General features: G+C 41.1%; 2 protein-coding genes across 3 annotated transcripts; both read right to left on the bottom strand.

The window, feature by feature from the left end:
• Nucleotides 1-6,017: 6,017 nt before the first annotated feature.
• Nucleotides 6,018-9,974, bottom strand: LOC115682258 (uncharacterized). The gene is made up of 10 exons (XM_030606430.2): nt 9,708-9,974; nt 9,417-9,492; nt 9,184-9,281; nt 8,563-8,664; nt 8,352-8,438; nt 8,086-8,202; nt 7,615-7,718; nt 7,162-7,301; nt 6,919-7,055; nt 6,018-6,813 (listed from the first exon to the last, which is right to left on the bottom strand). Exons 1-10 carry the CDS (start codon nt 9,918-9,920, stop codon nt 6,637-6,639), a joined length of 1,251 nt encoding a protein of 416 aa, XP_030462290.1. The 5' UTR covers nt 9,921-9,974; the 3' UTR covers nt 6,018-6,636.
• A 1,640-nt stretch (nt 9,975-11,614) lies between these two features.
• On the bottom strand, nt 11,615-15,841 carry LOC115682240 (receptor-like cytoplasmic kinase 176). 2 transcript variants are annotated; one of them, XM_056313436.1, is made up of 6 exons: nt 15,258-15,841; nt 14,469-14,797; nt 13,491-13,626; nt 13,228-13,370; nt 13,013-13,136; nt 11,615-12,459 (listed from the first exon to the last, which is right to left on the bottom strand). In XM_056313436.1, exons 1-6 carry the CDS (start codon nt 15,307-15,309, stop codon nt 12,008-12,010), a joined length of 1,236 nt encoding a protein of 411 aa, XP_056169411.1. In that variant the 5' UTR covers nt 15,310-15,841; the 3' UTR covers nt 11,615-12,007. The 2 variants fall into 2 exon arrangements, with proteins under 2 accessions (XP_056169411.1, XP_030462263.1); XM_030606403.2 differs by having other exon boundaries at nt 14,475-14,797; nt 15,258-15,840.
• Nucleotides 15,842-19,322: the final 3,481 nt, after the last annotated feature.

The following is a 19,322-nucleotide window of genomic DNA, read 5'->3' on the forward strand; positions in this document are numbered from 1 at the left end:
GCGGAATATATTTGTAAACCGAAACCCTAGAACCTTAGACAGGATCCATATGTATATTGAAGTTGAAACAGAAGTTCGATACATACCTTATGCAAATCGAACGTAAATTGACAGTTGTGTCTGGATTAGCGCCCCAAGTGTTGCGCCTCTACCGGTATCCACACACACGAACATAAGTCTCCAATGATCCAAGTGCTAGCTAAAGATCTTGGACTTCTTTTTCTGATCGCCTTTGATCTTCGAGACTCTCTCAAAGATCTCTGAACAGAGAACGATTCTCTTCGTATTCTCTTGGAGGCGTTTTTTCTCACTTAGGGTTTTTCGTCACCCCCACGCTATATATATAGCCTCATTATCTACGTGAATTAAAAGAAGTGGGGCCGGGCGATTTGGGCCCACCAAACTATCCACCTTCAATCGTACGTTTAATCGTTATCTAATAACATACACGACTGCGTAGATAAGTTGAATATGAGAATAAATTAAAATCTACTTCTTATTTTAAGTAGATCCCGGCGCACAGAAAATATTAACTCAGTTCGCTTTTGTGTGCGACCCTGTAGGTTCACTAAACATTAGCAGTGTGCTTAAAACCCTTTTTGGCCCACAAGTCATAAGCGGTCTCTAGCAAGACATTATGACTACCTAAGTATAGTGAAGGTCGGTTTTTCGACACAACCTAATCCACAACTAATATTAGAGTATCAACCTTGATTGATTCCTAGGGCAGATCACTAATAATTTGTGGATCTGAGGAGATGCCTATAACTTCTTCCATTACGAAACTAAATCTTAAGATTACTTTTAGGCCTTTGAGACTTTCTTTAACTCCTTAATCTTCGGTTATATGTCCTTGAAGATAAGGCTATGTCTTGAATACACTAATAAACAAGTACATTTAGATCTTTCTAAGTTTTATTTGTGTCTTAAAGTATAAAAGATGCCTATTTTCTGCCTGCCTCAGATAGTTTGCATGTCTAGCTGACTTGAACAGACTTTGTCTGAAAGCGCGATGGTGAAGGCCAAGCCTGCTACAAACCTTTCATCCTTTGCATACTTCCTAATTTCTATTCCTCACAAAAGGGGAACTGATTAAGTTATCCTATTCGAAATTTCTCACTATACTTGACATGAAAAATGATGTCCTCCAACACTTGATCCTCGTTAACAGACTGACTTCGATCGGGAAATTTTTTGAACTTCGGCCCCGTTTGGTTCAGCTTTCCGAACTCGGAAAGCCGAAAGCTGGCATTTGGAATGCTGAAGCATATTTTTCCCTTCCTAAATTGCCCTCACTCAAATTTCAATATTCCGATTTTGCCCATGTTACTGTTCATCTTCTTCACCGGCGAGGGTGGCCGGCGAAGGGCCGGCGAGGGCGGATCTGGCCGGCGAGGTCGCCCGACCCAGGCAACGGCCACCTGGGGTCGAGCTACTGCCCAGGCGCCGTCGCCTGGGTTGGGCGACCTCAGGCGACGGTCGCCTGAGGTCGTGCGACCCAAGCAACCGTCGCCTGAGGTCGCCCGGACCCTGCGACGGCCGCCCTGGGTCGCCCGGGCAATCGCCCAACCCCAGCGGCCGTCGCCCGGGTCGGGCGACCTCGCCGGCCCTTCGCCGGCCACCCACGCTAGTCACCCTCGCCGGTGAAGAAGATGAACAGTAATAAGGGCAAAACCGGAATATTAAAAATAAAATTTGCCAAGACCCTTTGCAAAAAAAATTTTACCAAACACTACTTAGGTTAAAGTAGCTTCATAAAATTTTTTTCACCAAACACCATTTGCATTTCCTCAAGTGACTTTCACTTAAAGGTATTTGCATTCCCCCAAGTAGCATTTGAAAAGCTGAACCAAACGGGCCCTTCCAAACATGATAGATGTTGCCGCTCCTAGCCGTCGCACGAAACAACTTCTCAAAATGCGACGCCTTTCGTAGCTTAGCCAAGTCAAATTCTTTAGATCAGCCTTCAACATGTCTTTGATCGACCGCAACAGCTTCAAAGAGCTCTGTGGCAGATGGACTAGGATTTCTCACAAGTTAGCAAAAAAAAACATCTTCCCATCTTTATGTGGCACTTAAGATGCTAAAACTCTACTTCCATGAAGATTATTAACCCTTTTTGTGAGTTGAGTCCTAGATGAGAAAAATCTAAGGCAGGCACATGATGTGTGGCTGGGATCACAATGATTTTGAGTGATAAACAATTGAAGGTGAGTGGAACCGAGTATCGCAATTAGTAATATACAAATAAGCCAGATGATGTTAAGACAACCATGATGTGTGTAAAAGCCCTTTTTTAATTGATCATGTTCCTTATAAATTTACCTGCTCGTAGGTAAAGTTGTGGTTCGAGATTCCTCCACGAGGAGGATCTCATAAGAGCGTATACACTCATGGAAATTGAAGTATTCTAGTAGCATTTGTTGTCAGTTTAGTACTTTAAGAAATGTCCATCTTCATCCCTCCGTGCTCTTCAGAGGAGCATACTTTCATGAGAGTCTGCTTATACATAGATTAACACAATAATCGCTGCAGAATTTGATAACTATAGTACGTTAGTCGCTCAATCAGAGCAAAGCATTGAAGATCATATGACATCAGTCCTCCTGAAGTCGATGCTCCTTTATCAAAACTTTGAAAGCAACCTGTGTTTGAGTCTAGCTTGATTTGATACTGGTGTTGAAGCATAGGTTAATCCATTTAGTTCGTTAGGAAAGCCCAACGAGGAAGCTAACTGACCAAATTTTAGCGGATTATCAAACCTTACAGCAGTAAAATTCTGGTACCTTGAAACCATTTGTTAAAAACAAATCGGAAGCATTGAGAACAGAGAGTACATAGAATTATGCGGTTCGGTGAACATGAACTTTGTCTGCAAGAAAACATGGTCCATAATCCACAAGAAAGAATAGAAGATCATACAAGTGTTTTCTCTCAAGTACAACCCCTAATAAAAATTGTTCCTCGCTCTATTTGAGTACAATGTATGATGAATTCTCTCGAAGAAATCATATACAAGAGGCGCTTTCCACTCTCAACCATTAGCATAGATGGTTCAGAAACAATCATTCTGTGGAAACTGCAAAACTCTCAAAATATCTGCTCGAGTATTCCTTTTCACAATGGGTTTGAACTGCCAGACCCCATGTTATAAGGTGGATCTAGATGGGCATGAAAGATCTCCCTCCCAACCACACATATGCCTTTCATCTAATACGACCTAACCCTCTCCTCTGCTGATGAAGAACTCTAACAGCCGACATAGACTTTCCAAAGCTTTATCCTCGCTGCCAAGACTTGATGGATCCTCCTGACTTTATTGAAATACTCATGAAAAGATGGAAAAGCAAATGTGTGCATTGAGGAAACACCAATGTGGTTTCGCTAGAGGATAAGGTGAGAGAAGGGTTCAAACATGTGAAGACGAACTCTAGAGAATTTTAGAAGACTTGACGACGTGATGAAGATGGCCGATACAAAGGATAGGAGAAAGTCTAAAAAGATGGGGGACGATACTTTGAAAGAGATCTGAATAGCATTAATGGATCCGCGTTTCCAACTTCATTTAGATGGAAAAGGCTCGGTCGTTATCATCACCTACTATTGCCAAATAAATCATAGAACACCCAAGCCCCAGGTCTCACCCCCGGTCTGTTTGTGCATACTCTAGGGTCAGCTTGTGCATACTCTAAGATGGCTTGGGAAGACCCACGTCCGACAGGGTTAAACACGATAATAGTTGTTGCTGAATAAACTCATTGAATTTCTTTTCCACGTAAGTTTCGTGAAAGGCCCGATATGTACAATACTTCCAATTATAAGATCGTGCAACACTAGAAATGTTTCCATGAGAGCTTCCGGTCGCACACGAATCGAGAAGTCAAATTGTTCTCTATCATAGACGCAAGGTCATCAGGACCAATGATGCGACGCAGCAATCCAGCACCTTATCCACTCCGCCAAAGAGTCGTAGTTCACCTCCACACATTGCCATTGCATTTGGATGATACATAGAAGTTGACACGTTTCAGTTTAAGATTTTATCCTTTTATTTATCATAGATTTACTGATTTTAGATTTTTTATAATATTAATCTAATTTAATGGATGGTAAATTTGCCACAAGTGTATCAGTTTTTTATTTGTTATGATCCTAAAATTAATTCGGGATAAATTTATCACGGATGTACCAGTTTGGGATTTTTGTGGTATTAACCCGTATATTTGTTGTCAAAATAAAGAAACCGATGCAAGAAAAAAAGGAAATGCAAATAATTAACAAAGTTAATCTCTCGGTGCTCATAAACTTCATGTGAGAATGGTTCTTCATTTCCAAAAGAGCAATCAAAGAATGGGGAAAATTGTCAAATCAGTCCTAAACCTATTGTACGGCTGCCAATTCAGTCCTAAACTTTTTAATTTTGTCAATTCAATCCTAAACCTTTTAAATTCTTGCCAATTGAGTCCTTCCGGTCAATTTTGGCCGGCCGGCTGGCCGACGTGACCGCCGTGCGCGCTGACGCTGACGCCGGCGCCGACGCTGACACGGCTGCGCGCGCGGCGCTGCCGCCGGCCGGCGCCGGCCGTCCGGTTAACGCTAACATGGCAATTTTTAATTATTTTTTTTGAATTTTTTAATCTTTTTCTTTTTCTTTTTCTTTTTCTTTTCTTTTTTTCTTGCGCTCCCCTCCGACCGGTCCGCGACCGACCTACCGGGCGAGGGGAGGCCGGCGAGGCCTCGGGCGGCTCGCCCCCGCCGGCCACCGGCGGGGCGAGCCTCGCCGGCCCCCGGGCCGGGCGAGGCGAGGTCGGCCTCGCCTCGCCGTCGCGACCCGGGCGACGGCGAGGCGAGGCAAGGCGAGGTCGAGCCTCGCCGCCGCTTGGGTCGCGACGGCGAGGTCGAGCCTCGCCGGATCCGGGCGAGGCTCGACCTCGCCGTCGCGATCCAAGCGACGGCGAGGCGAGGCGAGGCGAGGCGAGGTCGAGCCTCGCCCAAATCCGGGCGAGGCTCGACCTCGCCGTCGCGATCCGGGGACGGCGAGGCGAGGTCGAGCCTCGCCGTCGCCCGGGTCGCGACGGTGAGGTCGAGCCTCGCCCGGATCCGGCGAGGCTCGACCTCGCCTCGCCGTCGCCCTGGATCGCGACGGCGAGGTCGAGCCTCGCCCGGATCCGGCGAGGCTCGACCTCGCCTTGCCTCGCCGTCGCCCGGGTCGCGACGGCGAGGCGAGGCGAGGTCGAGCCTCGCCGTCGCCCGGGTCGCGACGGCGAGGCGAGGCGAGGTCGAGCCTCGCCGTCGCCCGGGTCGCGACGGCAAGGCGAGGCGAGGCGAGGCGAGGTCGACCCTCGTCGTCGCCTTGGTCGCGACGGCGAGGCGAGGCCGACCTCGCCTCGCCCAACCAGGGGCCGGCGAGGCTCGCCGGCCCTCCCCTCTGGCCGGTCGCCGGACCGGCCAGAGGGGAGGCAGCAGAAAAAAAAAAAGAAAAAAAAAATTAAAAAATTGAAAAATAATAATTAAAAAATTGCCACGTCAGCGTTGACCGGACGGCCGGCGCCGACCGGACGGCCGGCGGCCACTTTAGCGCCGGACGGCCAGCGCCGGCCGGCCAAAATTGGCCGGAATGACTCAATTGGCAAGAATTTAAAAGGTTTAGGACTAAATTGGCAAAATTAAAAAGGTTAGGACTGAATTGACCGCCGTACAATAGGTTTAGGACTGATTTGACAATTTTCCCTCAAAGAATGACACCATGCTAGCGCCCAAACAGAATGCACCGAAAAGGAGTGAAGATTAGTGTAGAGAGAGATTAGATAGATTGAAGCTGTACGTGAACATGCACGTGGAAATGGAGTTTGGGAAAACGATTTCTTCTTTTTAAGATGGAAAAATCAATATCCTACAATTGGTTGTTTCCTTTACCGTAAACTTCTTTCAATTGATTATCCATTGTTAACTAACCAAACAAATGAAGATTTAAAAAATCATTTCATGAAAATCTTTTTTTATAAAACAAACACACCTTAAGAAGAAAATAGAAGGTCCAGTCCAGTTGATTGGAACTTGGACCCTTGAGGCAATTAAATAAATAATATTACAACCTTGAAAGTCAAAGTTAGACCGACAAAATCTAAAAGAACACTAAAGACGAAAACAAAAATATTGCGATTCCTTACAAGCTCTTGTGGTATACAACGTCCACATTGACGTTACCTCCTAAGCTAAGCACGAAGGAAACATGGCGTTAAAACTACAAGAGGTTACTCCCTTGAAATTGATCCCCATACAATCTACATATACAATCTCATAAATCTATCATGAGCAGCTAGTCACTCAAGTTCTTCATCAGGCTATTTCGTTCAATGCTCTGAATAACTTTTGCAGCAAAAATGACTTGTCTCTGCTCGTGGATTATGTGGTACCATCGCCTCATCTTGCTAGAAATTGACCCATCTTTCCTCCCCTCGAGTGGCTTCAGGTGGTCAAGTGTCCGCTTCGCAGGATAAATGCCAGAGATAAAGCAATGGACTATTGCATAGCGCACGCTTCATCACTTCCATTTTGTCTCTTGCGCTCAGAAACCAATGGTCGAGCATGTGGTATTCGAATTCCTAGAACCATGCGACCAAAGATATTTGCCGTCTAACACGCCATTGCAATTTCCGGCTGGGATTGCATCTCATCAGTTTCGGCAAGCAGAGGACTCTTCTGAAATTTGTTCCTCAATTGACCACAAGCTGCACTTGCATCCAGGCCCCTTGTTTGACGTACACTAACTGCTATTTTGCGGGACTCGAGAACACTTGCAAATGCCAAAACCTTTACATATCACATAATTCAGTCAAAAATTAGATTATAGGACCAGTTGATGAGGCACTCTTCACGCTAAAATGAACAGATCATAATTCAATATCATCAACTTACCGCTTTTTTGGATGGACGCCTATAATCAGAGCCATCAATTGGATTAAAAGGAATCAGGTTTACATGATTACCACGCCCCCACTCATGCAGCAACTCAGCAAGTTCTATGGCATGCTCCTCTGCATCATTGACTCCAGCTACAGACATACATGAGTATGAGTTCTATGCATGTTTAAGTTCGCAACTTCAGGCAAGACAAAGGAAAACTAGGCATAATGCATGATTACAGTAGAGCAAAAGTACCTAAAAGGGCATACTCAAACGACACCCTTCTACTGGTTTCTTGGAAGTAGTCCTGGCAATCCTTCATTATTGCATACAATGGATAGGATTTGGCACTTGGCACTATCGATTCTCTAAGTTTCTGGTTTGGAGCATGCAAGCTGTAAAACAATTGAGCCAAACTAATTCAAGACAGACAAAGAAACTGAAGCGGCATCAATAATTAGATAAGCAGTGGAAAATAATGTTATACTGCAACTGCTAAAGACTATTAAAGTAAACTGCAGTAGAAACAGATTGACAAGTGTAAGGCGTCCATCATATCCTCATATGCTAGTGAATACAAAACAAATAACACATTACCAGGAAAATTTTCATGCTGTCTATTTCAGTCCAACTATTAAGCACTACCAAGTAAAAGAATCATGACAGTAAAGTGAGCAGCAGATTCTTCAGCTACTTGCAAATTGATACCTGACCGCCAATGTAGACTGAATTTTGTGAGAAGCCAGTTTCTTTATTGTGTTTGGAACTCCCACCGTTGAAATTGTGATCATCCTTTGCCCAATTTGCACATCCTTGACAAATGAATGCAAATTGGTAAAGAAAAGTACAGCCACCATCATGTTACATACCCCAATTGAGAGAGAGAGAGAGAGAACATCAGGCAATGAACTTGAAAATCCAGAATTTCAACATCTCTCTTCTTTGATGGCCTAAAGAAAAAAGATCCCTCTTGTTTTCCCTCCTGTGCAAGTATCTGACTATATAACTTGATTCTTTTCAATTTGAAGAGTTATAAAAAGGATGTCACAGGAATCTAGATGAAGAAAACTGTTGCTTCCAAGATTTGAATATATCATCGAAATTATCAGCGACAAAACTATACAAAATTAAGCAGCAGAGCAACAGATCTGAATAATGATTCATGGTTCATGAGCTGACCTTATTCAAACATCTGTGTGCTTCAAGAACAGATTTAAGATTTAACATCGGCTCCCCCATTCCCATAAACACCACATTTTTCACCCTATGCTTGAAAGTCTCCTCAATAGCTAGCACCTGCATATATCCCTAATAAGAACCTTGAATGGAACATAACATAGCATAATACATGTTTATTCATCAGAGAAAAACATATTGGACTCTAACACTCCCATGCTCAAACAAATATGTCCTCCCACAAGGACATGATACAAGATAAGACAAACCTGTTCAACAATTTCATGTGCCTGAAGATTTCTTGAAAAGCCCCCTTTTCCAGTTGCACAGAATGAGCATTTTAGCGCGCAACCAACCTGTATTATGGAAGCAAAAAAATGACCCCAAAAAGAAAAGAAAGGAAACAATTCCCATGATGCATTTTCACCCAGCAGTACAAGAGAGTATGTTCACTAGTTGATCAGCATTTTCGCATAGTACCTGTGATGAGACACATGCAGTAAGTCGAACCGAGCCGTTTTCATCTTCCACGGGTATACCTACAGTTTCAATCAGTCTGTTGTCCTCCAGTTTTATCAGCAGCTGCAGATTAGTGGATTGCAGATGAGCTAAGGCCAAGATACTAAGAAAGAGTCATAAACAATCATGAAGCACAAGATTTATCCCTACTGAATCAATACAAAAACCATCGATGCATTTGATGAGAGAATTGTTTACCATTTTAATATTATAATCTCTAATATAAGCCTAAGTTCTAGAAGTTAAATGACTCCAGGCAAATGAGAAACATAAACCAGAGAAGTGAGGGCAGCTTCACAGTAGAAAGCCAGAAAGGAAAAAATGTGCACTCCCACAAGGTAGACACTTTCTAAGCTCTGTTTCAAAATTTTCACAACAGGTGACACAACTAGATTAACTCCAACAATGCAACAACCGCACTGCTCAAGAAATGCAACATCCATAAATCCACCAAATAAAAATATAGGGAAGAAGAAAACGTGTCAGAGGAAACTACAAGTTTAATCATTTTCTTTGCTCCCATTTCCTGAGACGTTTCGTGGGATACACTAAGAGTCCGTTGTATGTCTTTTGTGCCTTTACCTTGATAGTGCCATCAGCTGCAGTGACAGAGCGATAAATCGGTGACCGACCAACCCTCCATCCAGCTCCTTGCAATTCATTCCTGAATGCCAGAGGCACTGTCCGCATATTTCCCAAAACAAATACAGCATAAGCCAACAATTCTACACGCTTGAAAGGTAAAATGCCTCACAAGTCACAAGTAACCCAAGTTCAAGAAAGCAGCAACTAATTAATGACAAAAAAACACTCACGCTGACTGAAATCCTCAACCTCCCTGACCTTCCTCTTGTATATAAGCTGATGGAGCTGCTTCCCCCTATAGCTTTGCTAACCGCACGCAATTCACCACCATTACCAACAAATACACATTCAGCGAAAAGGAAAAGAAAAACAATCGGATAATTCAAGCGCTAAATAGCAAGCAGAATCTACTTTCATCACACCAACGGACAACTTACGAACGAATGAACAAAACCCAGAAAAGCCGGAGGATAAGAACAGCAAGTTCTCATCCGACCGCTCGTGTAGGCGTCCGGGGATACCTGACCCAAGTCGACGGCGAGCTGCTGGAGCTGCTGCTCCGACATGCCGAGGAGCACGCGCGGGTCCCGCGCCGTCGAGGGCGCCGAGCTCGGGACGGAGGGCGAGGCGGCCGCGGCGAGGGATAGGGGCCGCACGGAGGCGGCGCGCGCGAGAGGGACGGCGCAGGCTTGCTGGAGCATCGCCATTGAAGTGGCAGCAGCAGCAATCCTCATCTCTTGAAAACGGAAACGAAAGATGGGAAAGGAGCCAAGCTGAAAACGCCTTAAACCTCGAGATAAAATTCAGCTGGAAAAAGCAAAAACCTCTAGGTTGAGAGGAAAAGACTATCCTGACCCTACGTATAACAAAGGAGAGATAAATTTTCCTTGATTATTTATTTAATAAATATCATGAAGGCATTCATATAACAAACAGTTGCTAAAATTTGGTACAGTGTAATGTGATCCATAAACTTCTAATTTGTTTAATATAGTCCCTAAATTTTTAATTTATTTAATGTGATCCCTGAATTTTTAATTTGTTCAATGTGATCCCTGAGCTTTTTGTAAATGTTCAATGTAATACCTGAACTATATGAAAAAATGTTTAATGTAGTCTCTGAACTTGAATTAATGGAAGGAATATATTGAACATTTTCATATAGTTCATGAACAAAATTGAGCATATATTAAAAGTTCAAGGACTACATTTCACATTGAGTTAAAGTTCAACGAGTACATTGAATAAATTAAAATTTCAAGGACTACATTGCACATTGGACCAAAGTTCAGGGATTGTTTGTGTCATTTTCCCTTCATTTAATCATTCATTCAAAATTAATAGTTTTTTTCTTTATCGTTTAACTCTACTCTTGCTCAAAAAAAAAAAACTCTACTATGATGTTTTATTTTTATTGTATATCAAAAGTAAATAAAATTTGGTAATCAAAGAAGGTATCGCTTACGAGGAAACTTTAGATTGCAAATTATAGGATTTAAAAACTAGATTGTACGAAATATGTTTTTAAAATTAGAGGATGCCAAGTATAGTAATAGAGGAGTATTTGCTATCTATTTAATTTACTTATTAACATATCAATTGACATAAATACTAGAGTTAACATATATTTTATCATATCATATCCATATCCGCGACAAAAACATATTATGTACATATACCGTCCCAATTTATTATTGTATTATGTAATATTAGGAAAAGATTGACTTTTGTTTTAAATCTTTTATCCTATTAGAAATTAGTTTTCTTGAGATATATTATATTGAAAGTTGATTCTGAAAAGGGAATCGATTTATTTTATTCAAAGAGCACATCTAATATAGAAAGAAGTTTTACGGTGCATGCACAAAATATTTCTTTTTTCTTTTTTATTTGTGTTTCTTATGCCACATTTTTTCATGAAAGTGCAAATTAAGACAACTATAGGCAATTTTAACTTTACATCCGCTCTAAAGGTTTTTTCGGATAGACTTTTCCTTCCTAAGTTTTGGTAAATTTATATTTTGCGATGGATTCACTCTGACATTTATTTAAACCGAAACACCCAAAACTTTCACAATATACTAATATTACTATGTAGATTCATATGTAATTGTTTTCTATAATTTCTTTAAATTTTGATGATATTTTAAATTATTTGCTTATTCCTGTTTAAATAAAAAGTGCTATTTTATTATTCCCAAATTTTAAAACATTATATCAAGTCCATTAAAATTTACAAAAAAATATATCCGTGAATTTATTGCAATGTTGTGAAAATTTCATATGAAAGTTAAAGTGCAATCGTCGAAAGATCTAGATTTAATTAAAAAAAAAGAGTAAAAAGTAAAAGTCCTTCCACACACGACGGTATATGCTGAAAGCTATAAGTATCGGGTTATCGGGTCTTTCTTTTTTCGGCCTTGCTCTGTACAAAGTGATCAGGGCATTCAAGATTATGGAGTACAAGGACTCTGTACACAGATAAGAGGAGATTACACCCGCAATGGGGGAATTTAATGAATATGTTACGACAGATGAGGACCGATACATTATAAAATGACAACAAACAAAGGCCTAGTAGTATGCTCGTCAGCCATGGAAAAACAGCCATCCGAATGTAGCCGCTCTGGCTTGAATCTCCGTGCTTTCCATCCCTCCCTGGGAATGCTGCTATAATCGTCGATGCGAAACCAAAAGCACTAGCAGCAGCTGTACAGCAACGAACAGAATGCAATATATGCGTGTGAGAGTCCGTACCATCAGTTGAGTTGTAGCTCCGAATCAGTGCACGTGGAAAAGAAAATAAGTTTGCCGAGTCTGCTCAAGAATGAACAGGAGAAAGAGATGGCCGGGGATATATGGCAGGTTTCACGTCGCTGATGTCGTTGGCACTTCTTCGGCGGTACTTGGGACCGACATTCGTGTTTCTGTTGGCGTTCTGTAGGGCTTCGTTCATTGCGGTCTCTTCCGAGTCTTGGAGTTGCTCCAGAGCTCTCACCACCTCCTTCATGTTGGGCCTGGACTTGGGCTCCAGCGAGAGGCATTTGATTGCAACAGTTGCTGCTTTCAGCGCTCCACCCAATGAGTACTGGCTCCGAATACGAGTATCCATGACATGGATAATCTTGCGCTTGCTCGAGAGATAAGGTTTCGCCCATTCTATGAGATTCTGCTCTCCGGATGGTCTGTTTTTGTCCACTACCCGTCGACCAGACAACATTTCGAGAAGGACAACCCCAAAACTGTACACGTCGCTTTTTGCCGTCAAATGCCCTTTAAGAAAACATAAAGGATTCAAAGATCAAAAGGGGCTGGTTCAGTTTGATCACGTCAAGAACGAGAACTCCAATCAATTAAAGAACAAGCACTAGAAACAAGAGAGATAAAAGGAGCTTGATCATGGCGCACCATACGTTGAAATTAATTGTGACAGAGACAGCTCATAGAGCGAGACATTGGTACTACATAGCTGAAATGCACAATCTTCAAATACCTTCCCTTAATACAGTTAGATACCGTGTTGTTTGTAACTCCCACATGGGCGCGCAAACAGAAAGAGTGTTTCTATTTTGCATGTGAATAAGGGTGTATCGTATTCATAGACAAAGGTTCTGGTTATACATTAAGAATCCCATCTGATGCTAAGGTACAGGAAACCAAATCCAGCATAAACAGGTTCTTGAGACTATGTTAAATTATAAATTTGGACAGGGGCATTAACTTTTGGTATTAAATAGTACATGTGCACTAATGCTAATAATGACATATCGGGATTTCACAATCTAAATATGGACACAAAGTCTGCAAAATAAGAGGGGGAAGATACCTGTGGCCATGTACTCTGGAGCAGCATATCCATAAGTACCCATGATTCTTGTAGAGACGTGGCTCTTACCCCCTGTCGGCCCATCCTTGGCCAATCCAAAATCTGACAGTTTAGCGTCAAAGTTCTGCCATTCAATGAAGTAGGACAAGAAAAACATTAACAACCATCCAGTGTGCAAAACAACAAAAACAGACAATTCCATAACAATGGCATACCGCATCCAGCAAGATGTTGGAAGTTTTGAAGTCTCGGTAAATAACTTTCACTTTGTCGCTGTGGAGGAATGCAAGTCCCTTAGCAGCACCGAGAGCAACCTTGATACGCAGTTTCCAAGAAAGCGGATGATGATAGGAACTCCCTGTTCATCAATACTAAAAGTTTCAAATTATAAATCTGACAAAATTGTTTTGAAGGCAGAATAATTATGTCGTTGGGTCAAAGAAAAGATGAACACATGGAAGTACATCAACAAACTCACTCCTAAACAAGTGATGCTCCAAGCTTCCCCGAGGCATGAATTCGTATACGAGAAGGCGATGCTCATCCTCAAAGCAGAAACCGACCAACCTCACAAGATTAGGATGATACAGCTGGCCCAAGTAGTTGATTTCCGCCTACAGTTTGTAATTCACCAGCAGATAAGTAAACTTCATCGTCTCATTGAAATTAACAGTAGATGCATTAACTTCATTGTCTAATTATTTGAAAGCAGAATTTCTTTCGGAATGAAGCGAGGTAGAGAAATCGGTTCCAAGACACTCGTGCAGTGTTTGGCACTTGAGCAATACAGACAGACTTCTGCCTTTTTGTTATAAACAATTTCTAATGTGCTATCTAATATTTACAGAATTGACTAGCAAACATCCAAGTACTAGGACTTCTAGAAGAGATCTTTGTCCAATCACCAAGGAGGTCCAGTTCAGCGAAGCAAGGAAATCGTAACTCATAACTCATAAAACTTATCCAGCGACACCATCTCTACTGAACAGTATGTCATGTTACTGACTATTAAATGGAGAGCTCTGTTGTATTCTGTAACGCGTGAACTACCCACAAATAAGTACATTGCTCTTCGCTAGCTGTGAAAATGCATAACATGATTTTGACAGACAGTACTCTGCACTTGGTCAAAGAGTTCGGAGCCATGCATTCCAAATATATTGCTTCAATTGAAACTGGAGTTATACGTTGTTTTATCCCTTTTCATTGCCCTTTTTTACGGGTTGTGGAGGTAGGCCTCCTTTTGGCCTGCCCCTCTATCTTTTATCACTTAGCAGTCAGCAAGCCGATTTACTTCCGGTGGGACAAGTAAATAGTAAACTTTTGCGGCGTTCCATTGATTCCAAGATGCTCTGAATTAATTTCTATTACCCAGAAAGGTTAAGATTTCGCAAGAAAAAAGAACTATATCCATTTCTCGAACATATGGATAAATAAAATGAATGTTAACAATGACACTCACCAACCACTCCTTGTGACCTTGAAATCCCTCTTGGTTAAGCCGCTTTACCGCGATCACCAAGCCAGTTCCAGGCCTAGCAGCCGTAAAAGTCTGCTCATCAATCCACCCTTTGAAAACACAACCAAACCCCCCTTCACCCAACACACTGTCCGGACGGAAATTCCTCGTCGCCGTCTTGAGATCATTAAAGGTGAAGCTCTTTAGATTGGACGACTGCAATATCTCACCCTCCGTTCGAGGGGTTTGAGGTACGGAAAGAGAGGAGGCCTTGCTGCTCGCATCACTTGAATCGTTTCCTTCTCCACGATTAAAAAAATTCACCCCTGCACATGTTGATTTTGGTTCCATTTATCAAACAGAACAATGCACCATTTTACCACGCACCAGTGAGCGCCGTGCCTCTTTCTTTGGAACTCCAACTACACTAAAATTTAAGCTACAAATAGTCCATTCCAGAGAAGGACATGTATATCCAAGAAATCTGAGAGATGTCAGTAACTGCCAATCATGTGGTATCAATTTTGCATGCTATTTGTAGCAATGGATCTCTAACTTCAACTATTAAAGGATACAGTTTTCAGGTTTTACCCTTCTAAGTTCTACTTCTTGACCCTCCAAATCAGTATCAAATACAATGTATCAACACAAAAGAAAAAGTGAAAGCAAAACAGCATGTCCTATCAAGAATTGCAGCAATCGTTCCTCAAAAGCCAAAATGACGGCTGTTCTTGATATAAACTCAGCTCAAATCATGCAACAAAAGCTTCAAACGGGCGTGCATACCTATATGAAGAGGACTCTCGGCTTTGATTTGCGAACTCAAGCAAGGACCCATCACTAGAAATCAAGAAAACACAGACCCAGATTTCAATCTCCCCTATTCTCTCATCCACCACTTCTTCAGACAGAGATGAAGAGATAGGAGAGAACAAGAACGGTAAAAAGCTCCCCAATTTCGGAAACAACTATAAAGGGAGAGAAAAAAAAGGCCAAAGGGGGGGTGAAAAAACAAAGAAAGAGAGCTCTGGTTGGAAACAAGCAAAGCCCGTGAAAGAAACAAAGAAAGAGAGGACGTCTATCGTCTACAATGTGAAAGCTTTGGGCGGGCTTTGTGATTCAAGAGAAGCTGTCACCCAGGAACGCAACTGCCCAATTGAATGCTTTGACCCAATTGAAAGCATCCAACCAGCAGCGGACAAAGTTGAAATCGGTTTTTGCTGCTTCGTCACTTTGTCCTTGGGAAGTTCCCCGCCTACCCACAACCCCAACCACAAAAGAGACAAAACCAGAAGAACGAGAAAAGAACTTCAATTGTGAATGCAAGAGTGTACAGGTTGACTTTGGAACAATTAAGAGAGAGAGAGAGAGGGGTTGGGAAAATGGCACGATGGTGGGTGTCATCCATTGCATTTAATAAGGTTGGGGCTTATCCTTGTCTAAACCCCTCTCATGCAACGACGATAAGACAGACATTGCGTGGCTGCTAAGATTCTCCCTTGCATCAAATATCGAAACTCTATGCAGGATTTGTGAAGTAAATTAGGAAACTTAGATGAACAGCTTGATCGTTATCATTTTTCCTAATCAAGAATTACATACACAATCAAGGTTGTATTGGTTTGCGTTGTTACTTTCCCAATCATATAGGGATAATTACCAAAAAAAAAAATCCTTTCAATTTTGCTAGTTTTTTTGTTTGGTAACCGAGGTGTCCGGGCCAGCTTGCGCGCACCTCGACTGTTCCTCGAGGGAGACTAGCACAGCAACCCACCACCATGGCCCCCCACTTAAATCACAAGTGCTCAGCTGGGGAATCGAACTTGGGACCAGTGCACCTAACCACACAATCCCAAGTACGCCTTAACCAACCGAGCTACCCATGGGTGGGTCAATTTTGCTAGTTTAGTCCTAAAGATCCTAACAATTTACCAATGTGGTCTTTTTCGGTCATTGAATTGGGTTTCTTTTGGAAAGTTCTTTCATTATTCCTTTTGAAAACTAAGAATGTTTTTCACGACCCATTTTTTTCTTTCTTTTAAAATATGTATAACTAAAAAAGAAGTCTTTTGCACTTTTATAATTTTTTTCTTAGTTTTATAAACATGTGTTCAAAAAATGAACATTGTTTTATGGGAGAACCAAAAGGAAGTTCAGTTTCCACTCCCTAAAATGTTAAAAAAAGAAAATCGTTTTTTTGGCCTTTTATTTTTCAGCAGATTATTGAAGTGGACACTGGCCACTGTACATGGCACGGTTTTTTTTTGGTCAAATACGTGGCGCGGTTGGCACTGTAGTAGACAATTTTTTTAATCTTTTTGAATTTTTTCCTTTTTTTCTTTTCTCTTTTTTCCTTCTTTTTCCACTGGTCACCATGGCCAGAAACAGGCCATTGGGGAGGGCTGGCGAAGGTTGCTAGAGGCCGGCAAAGGAAGAAGGAAAAGAAAAAGAAAAGAAAAAATTCAAAATATTTATATAAAATTCAAAAAATTTAAAAAAATATAAAAAATTATCCATATCAGCGCCGACCATATCATGTAAGATGGCCAGAGTTCACATCAGCAATTGCTAACTAAAATAGTCCAAAAGGATTGCATTAGCAAATCGTCAAAAGTATGGGTAATCAATTTCAAAGTGAGCCGGTTCTCATCCTAGAATCAGGAACCAAACCAGAAAAACCGGTTCTCAATTTGTGGAATCGGGAATCGGCCCACGTGGTTATGGACCCACCTAAAAACCGAACCAATGGGTCCGATCCGATTCTTGGGTGACTTCAAGAACCGACCATGTTTCCTTTTTTTTTTCCCTATTCCCTGCAAGACTGCAAATGTTGTTACATAGTCTAAACTACTACACGAGTTACGTTAATAGAACAAGCTTATGATAAGCTAAACATGATTATCAAAACAACAATAAGTATTGATAAATGATCACTCAACATTAGTTTTAAATTAGAATTACTAGAAATTGTACTCAAACAATTTATAAAAAAATCTCACCAAAAAAAAATTTTGGTCTAGTCCGGGTGGGTGGGCTCACACCTGGGACTGGGAACCAAACTGATGTCCACTGGTTACAAATTTTAGAAACTAAGAACAGAACCGGTTCCCGCGAGAACCATCCAGAACCAGCTGATTCGGTCTGGTTCTTTTGCTCTTCCCTAGTCAAAAGGTTTATAATTAAATTAGTTAAATTAAAAAGTTTTGATACTGAATTGGTATCCATATTATAGGTTAATGGTTTTTTTGGTAATTTTTCCCATAACTCTATATCTTGTGAGAGCTGCGACTAATTGACCACGAATTCTAACTCACTTTCCCAATACCTATGCCCGCCCAAGGATGGTGGATATGGAAAGGTACGGCACGACTTGAGTACTGACTTAAGAAGCCAATGTCGAAACTTCCATAATTCATAAAAATAAAAAATAAAAAAAAAAACCATGAATTTGAAACCCTTGATATCTTCATGAGTCGAGATAGGTCGGGCTGACTCTTATACTGTGTTTTTAATATTGAGAACTCAGGTGAAGAATTGTTGAGGAAAAAATTGGGCTGATGAATTTTCATTTCCTCCGTTTGGAGGGTCGGGTCTTAAGGTTTAGTGGGATTTGAATTAGGTACGACGAGGAGTGATGTGTGATCGATGCGTGGATATCACAGTGGAGACAGCAGATGCGACTAGCATAAGAAATCCGGAGCTATGCCACGTTTAACTTAAACGAGGTCAGTTGTTGCCTTCGAGTTCTCATTTCGTTTAATACTTTATGCCAATAATTGTGGAAATTAGGGTCCAAGTTTTGTGAGTTTCTTAACTTTGAGTTGCTTCTTGTTGAGTTTCACAAAGCTCATGTTCCATAGATTCTCAATTTGACACATCCACCTTCTCTTATTGTATATTTGCTCCCTAATAATCTTTTTGGAAAGATCACATGATTTTGCATCACAGGGATAATCATGTTTAATAAAAAGGGTTACCATTTTTTTGTTTGGTCGAAAAAAGGGTTACCATATTAAACACAATAATTTGGCTCAAAGTTTGTGTGGTTTCCATTATTTTGTTGCCTAGAATAAGACTTAGGTACCCGATCAATTTTTTTTTCGAGGTCATGTTTAGGCAAGGCTATGAAGTCCATTTTTTTTCTAACCCGATTAATTTTCATCGAAGAGAATATTTATGTCCAAGCAAAAATTAAGTGAGTGCAAACAACAATGAGACAAAGAATCTAAAGTTTGGCAAAATTAAGGTGGAAACAGCGGTTGGTGGATTCATTGAAATATAATTAAGGAGGCAATGCCCTTTTTTCTATGCAACTAGAGCAAGCTGTCTCTGATTCGATCTCTCAGTGCTAACTTACCTAATCTAGCTAATTGAACTCAACCCACTTTTTGTTTGCCAAAAAAAAAGAAGAATTAATACCATGAAAAACCCACAAAACAGTACATATGTGATAAATTTACTCAAAACTAAATTTTTTATCACCAAAAATCCCAAACCGGTACATTTGTGATAAATTTATCGTCTGTTAGTTTCCATTAAATTTGATTAATACCACGAAAAATCACAAACTGGTACACCTATGACAGACGAAGGGTAAAACCCCAATCTGGTACACCCATTAACTGTAACGTGTCATCCAACTCAGTAATTTGACAGTAAAATTGAACGAAAACTGGTGAAGAGTAAATTTGTCACATGTGTACTAATTTGAGATTTTTTAGTGGTCAAAAAATTAATTTGGAATAAATTTATCAAAAATGTATCAGTTTTGATTTTTTGTGATATTAACCCAAACAAAGAAAAACTCCATCCATTTTTATTTTTTTTCTTTAATTTTCATCCTCCATTTAA

The sequence above is a fragment of the Syzygium oleosum genome, unplaced genomic scaffold (genome assembly GCF_021117445.2).
Source record: "Syzygium oleosum isolate NSW1041296 unplaced genomic scaffold, Sole_v2.1 Sole_v2.07, whole genome shotgun sequence".
Lineage (NCBI taxonomy): Eukaryota > Viridiplantae > Streptophyta > Magnoliopsida > Myrtales > Myrtaceae > Syzygium > Syzygium oleosum.

Bases quoted from the DNA above. Each gene is read 5' to 3' on its own strand.
- LOC115682258 (XM_030606430.2), bottom strand. From the start codon at position 9,920: ATGAGGATTGCTGCTGCTGCCACTTCAATGGCGATGCTCCAGCAAGCC. The intron at 9,282-9,416 runs GTGAGTGTTTTT...ATATGCGGACAG, and splicing joins GGTTGAGGATTTCAGTCAGC to TGCCTCTGGCATTCAGGAAT. The intron at 7,056-7,161 runs GTACTTTTGCTC...GTATGTCTGTAG, and splicing joins GTTTGAGTATGCCCTTTTAG to CTGGAGTCAATGATGCAGAG.
- LOC115682240 (XM_056313436.1), bottom strand. From the start codon at position 15,309: ATGGGTCCTTGCTTGAGTTCGCAAATCAAAGCCGAGAGTCCTCTTCAT. The intron at 13,627-14,468 runs GTCATTGTTAAC...TACAAACTGTAG, and splicing joins ACAAGGAGTGGTTGGTGAGT to GCGGAAATCAACTACTTGGG. The intron at 13,137-13,227 runs GTATGCCATTGT...ATTGAATGGCAG, and splicing joins CCAACATCTTGCTGGATGCG to AACTTTGACGCTAAACTGTC.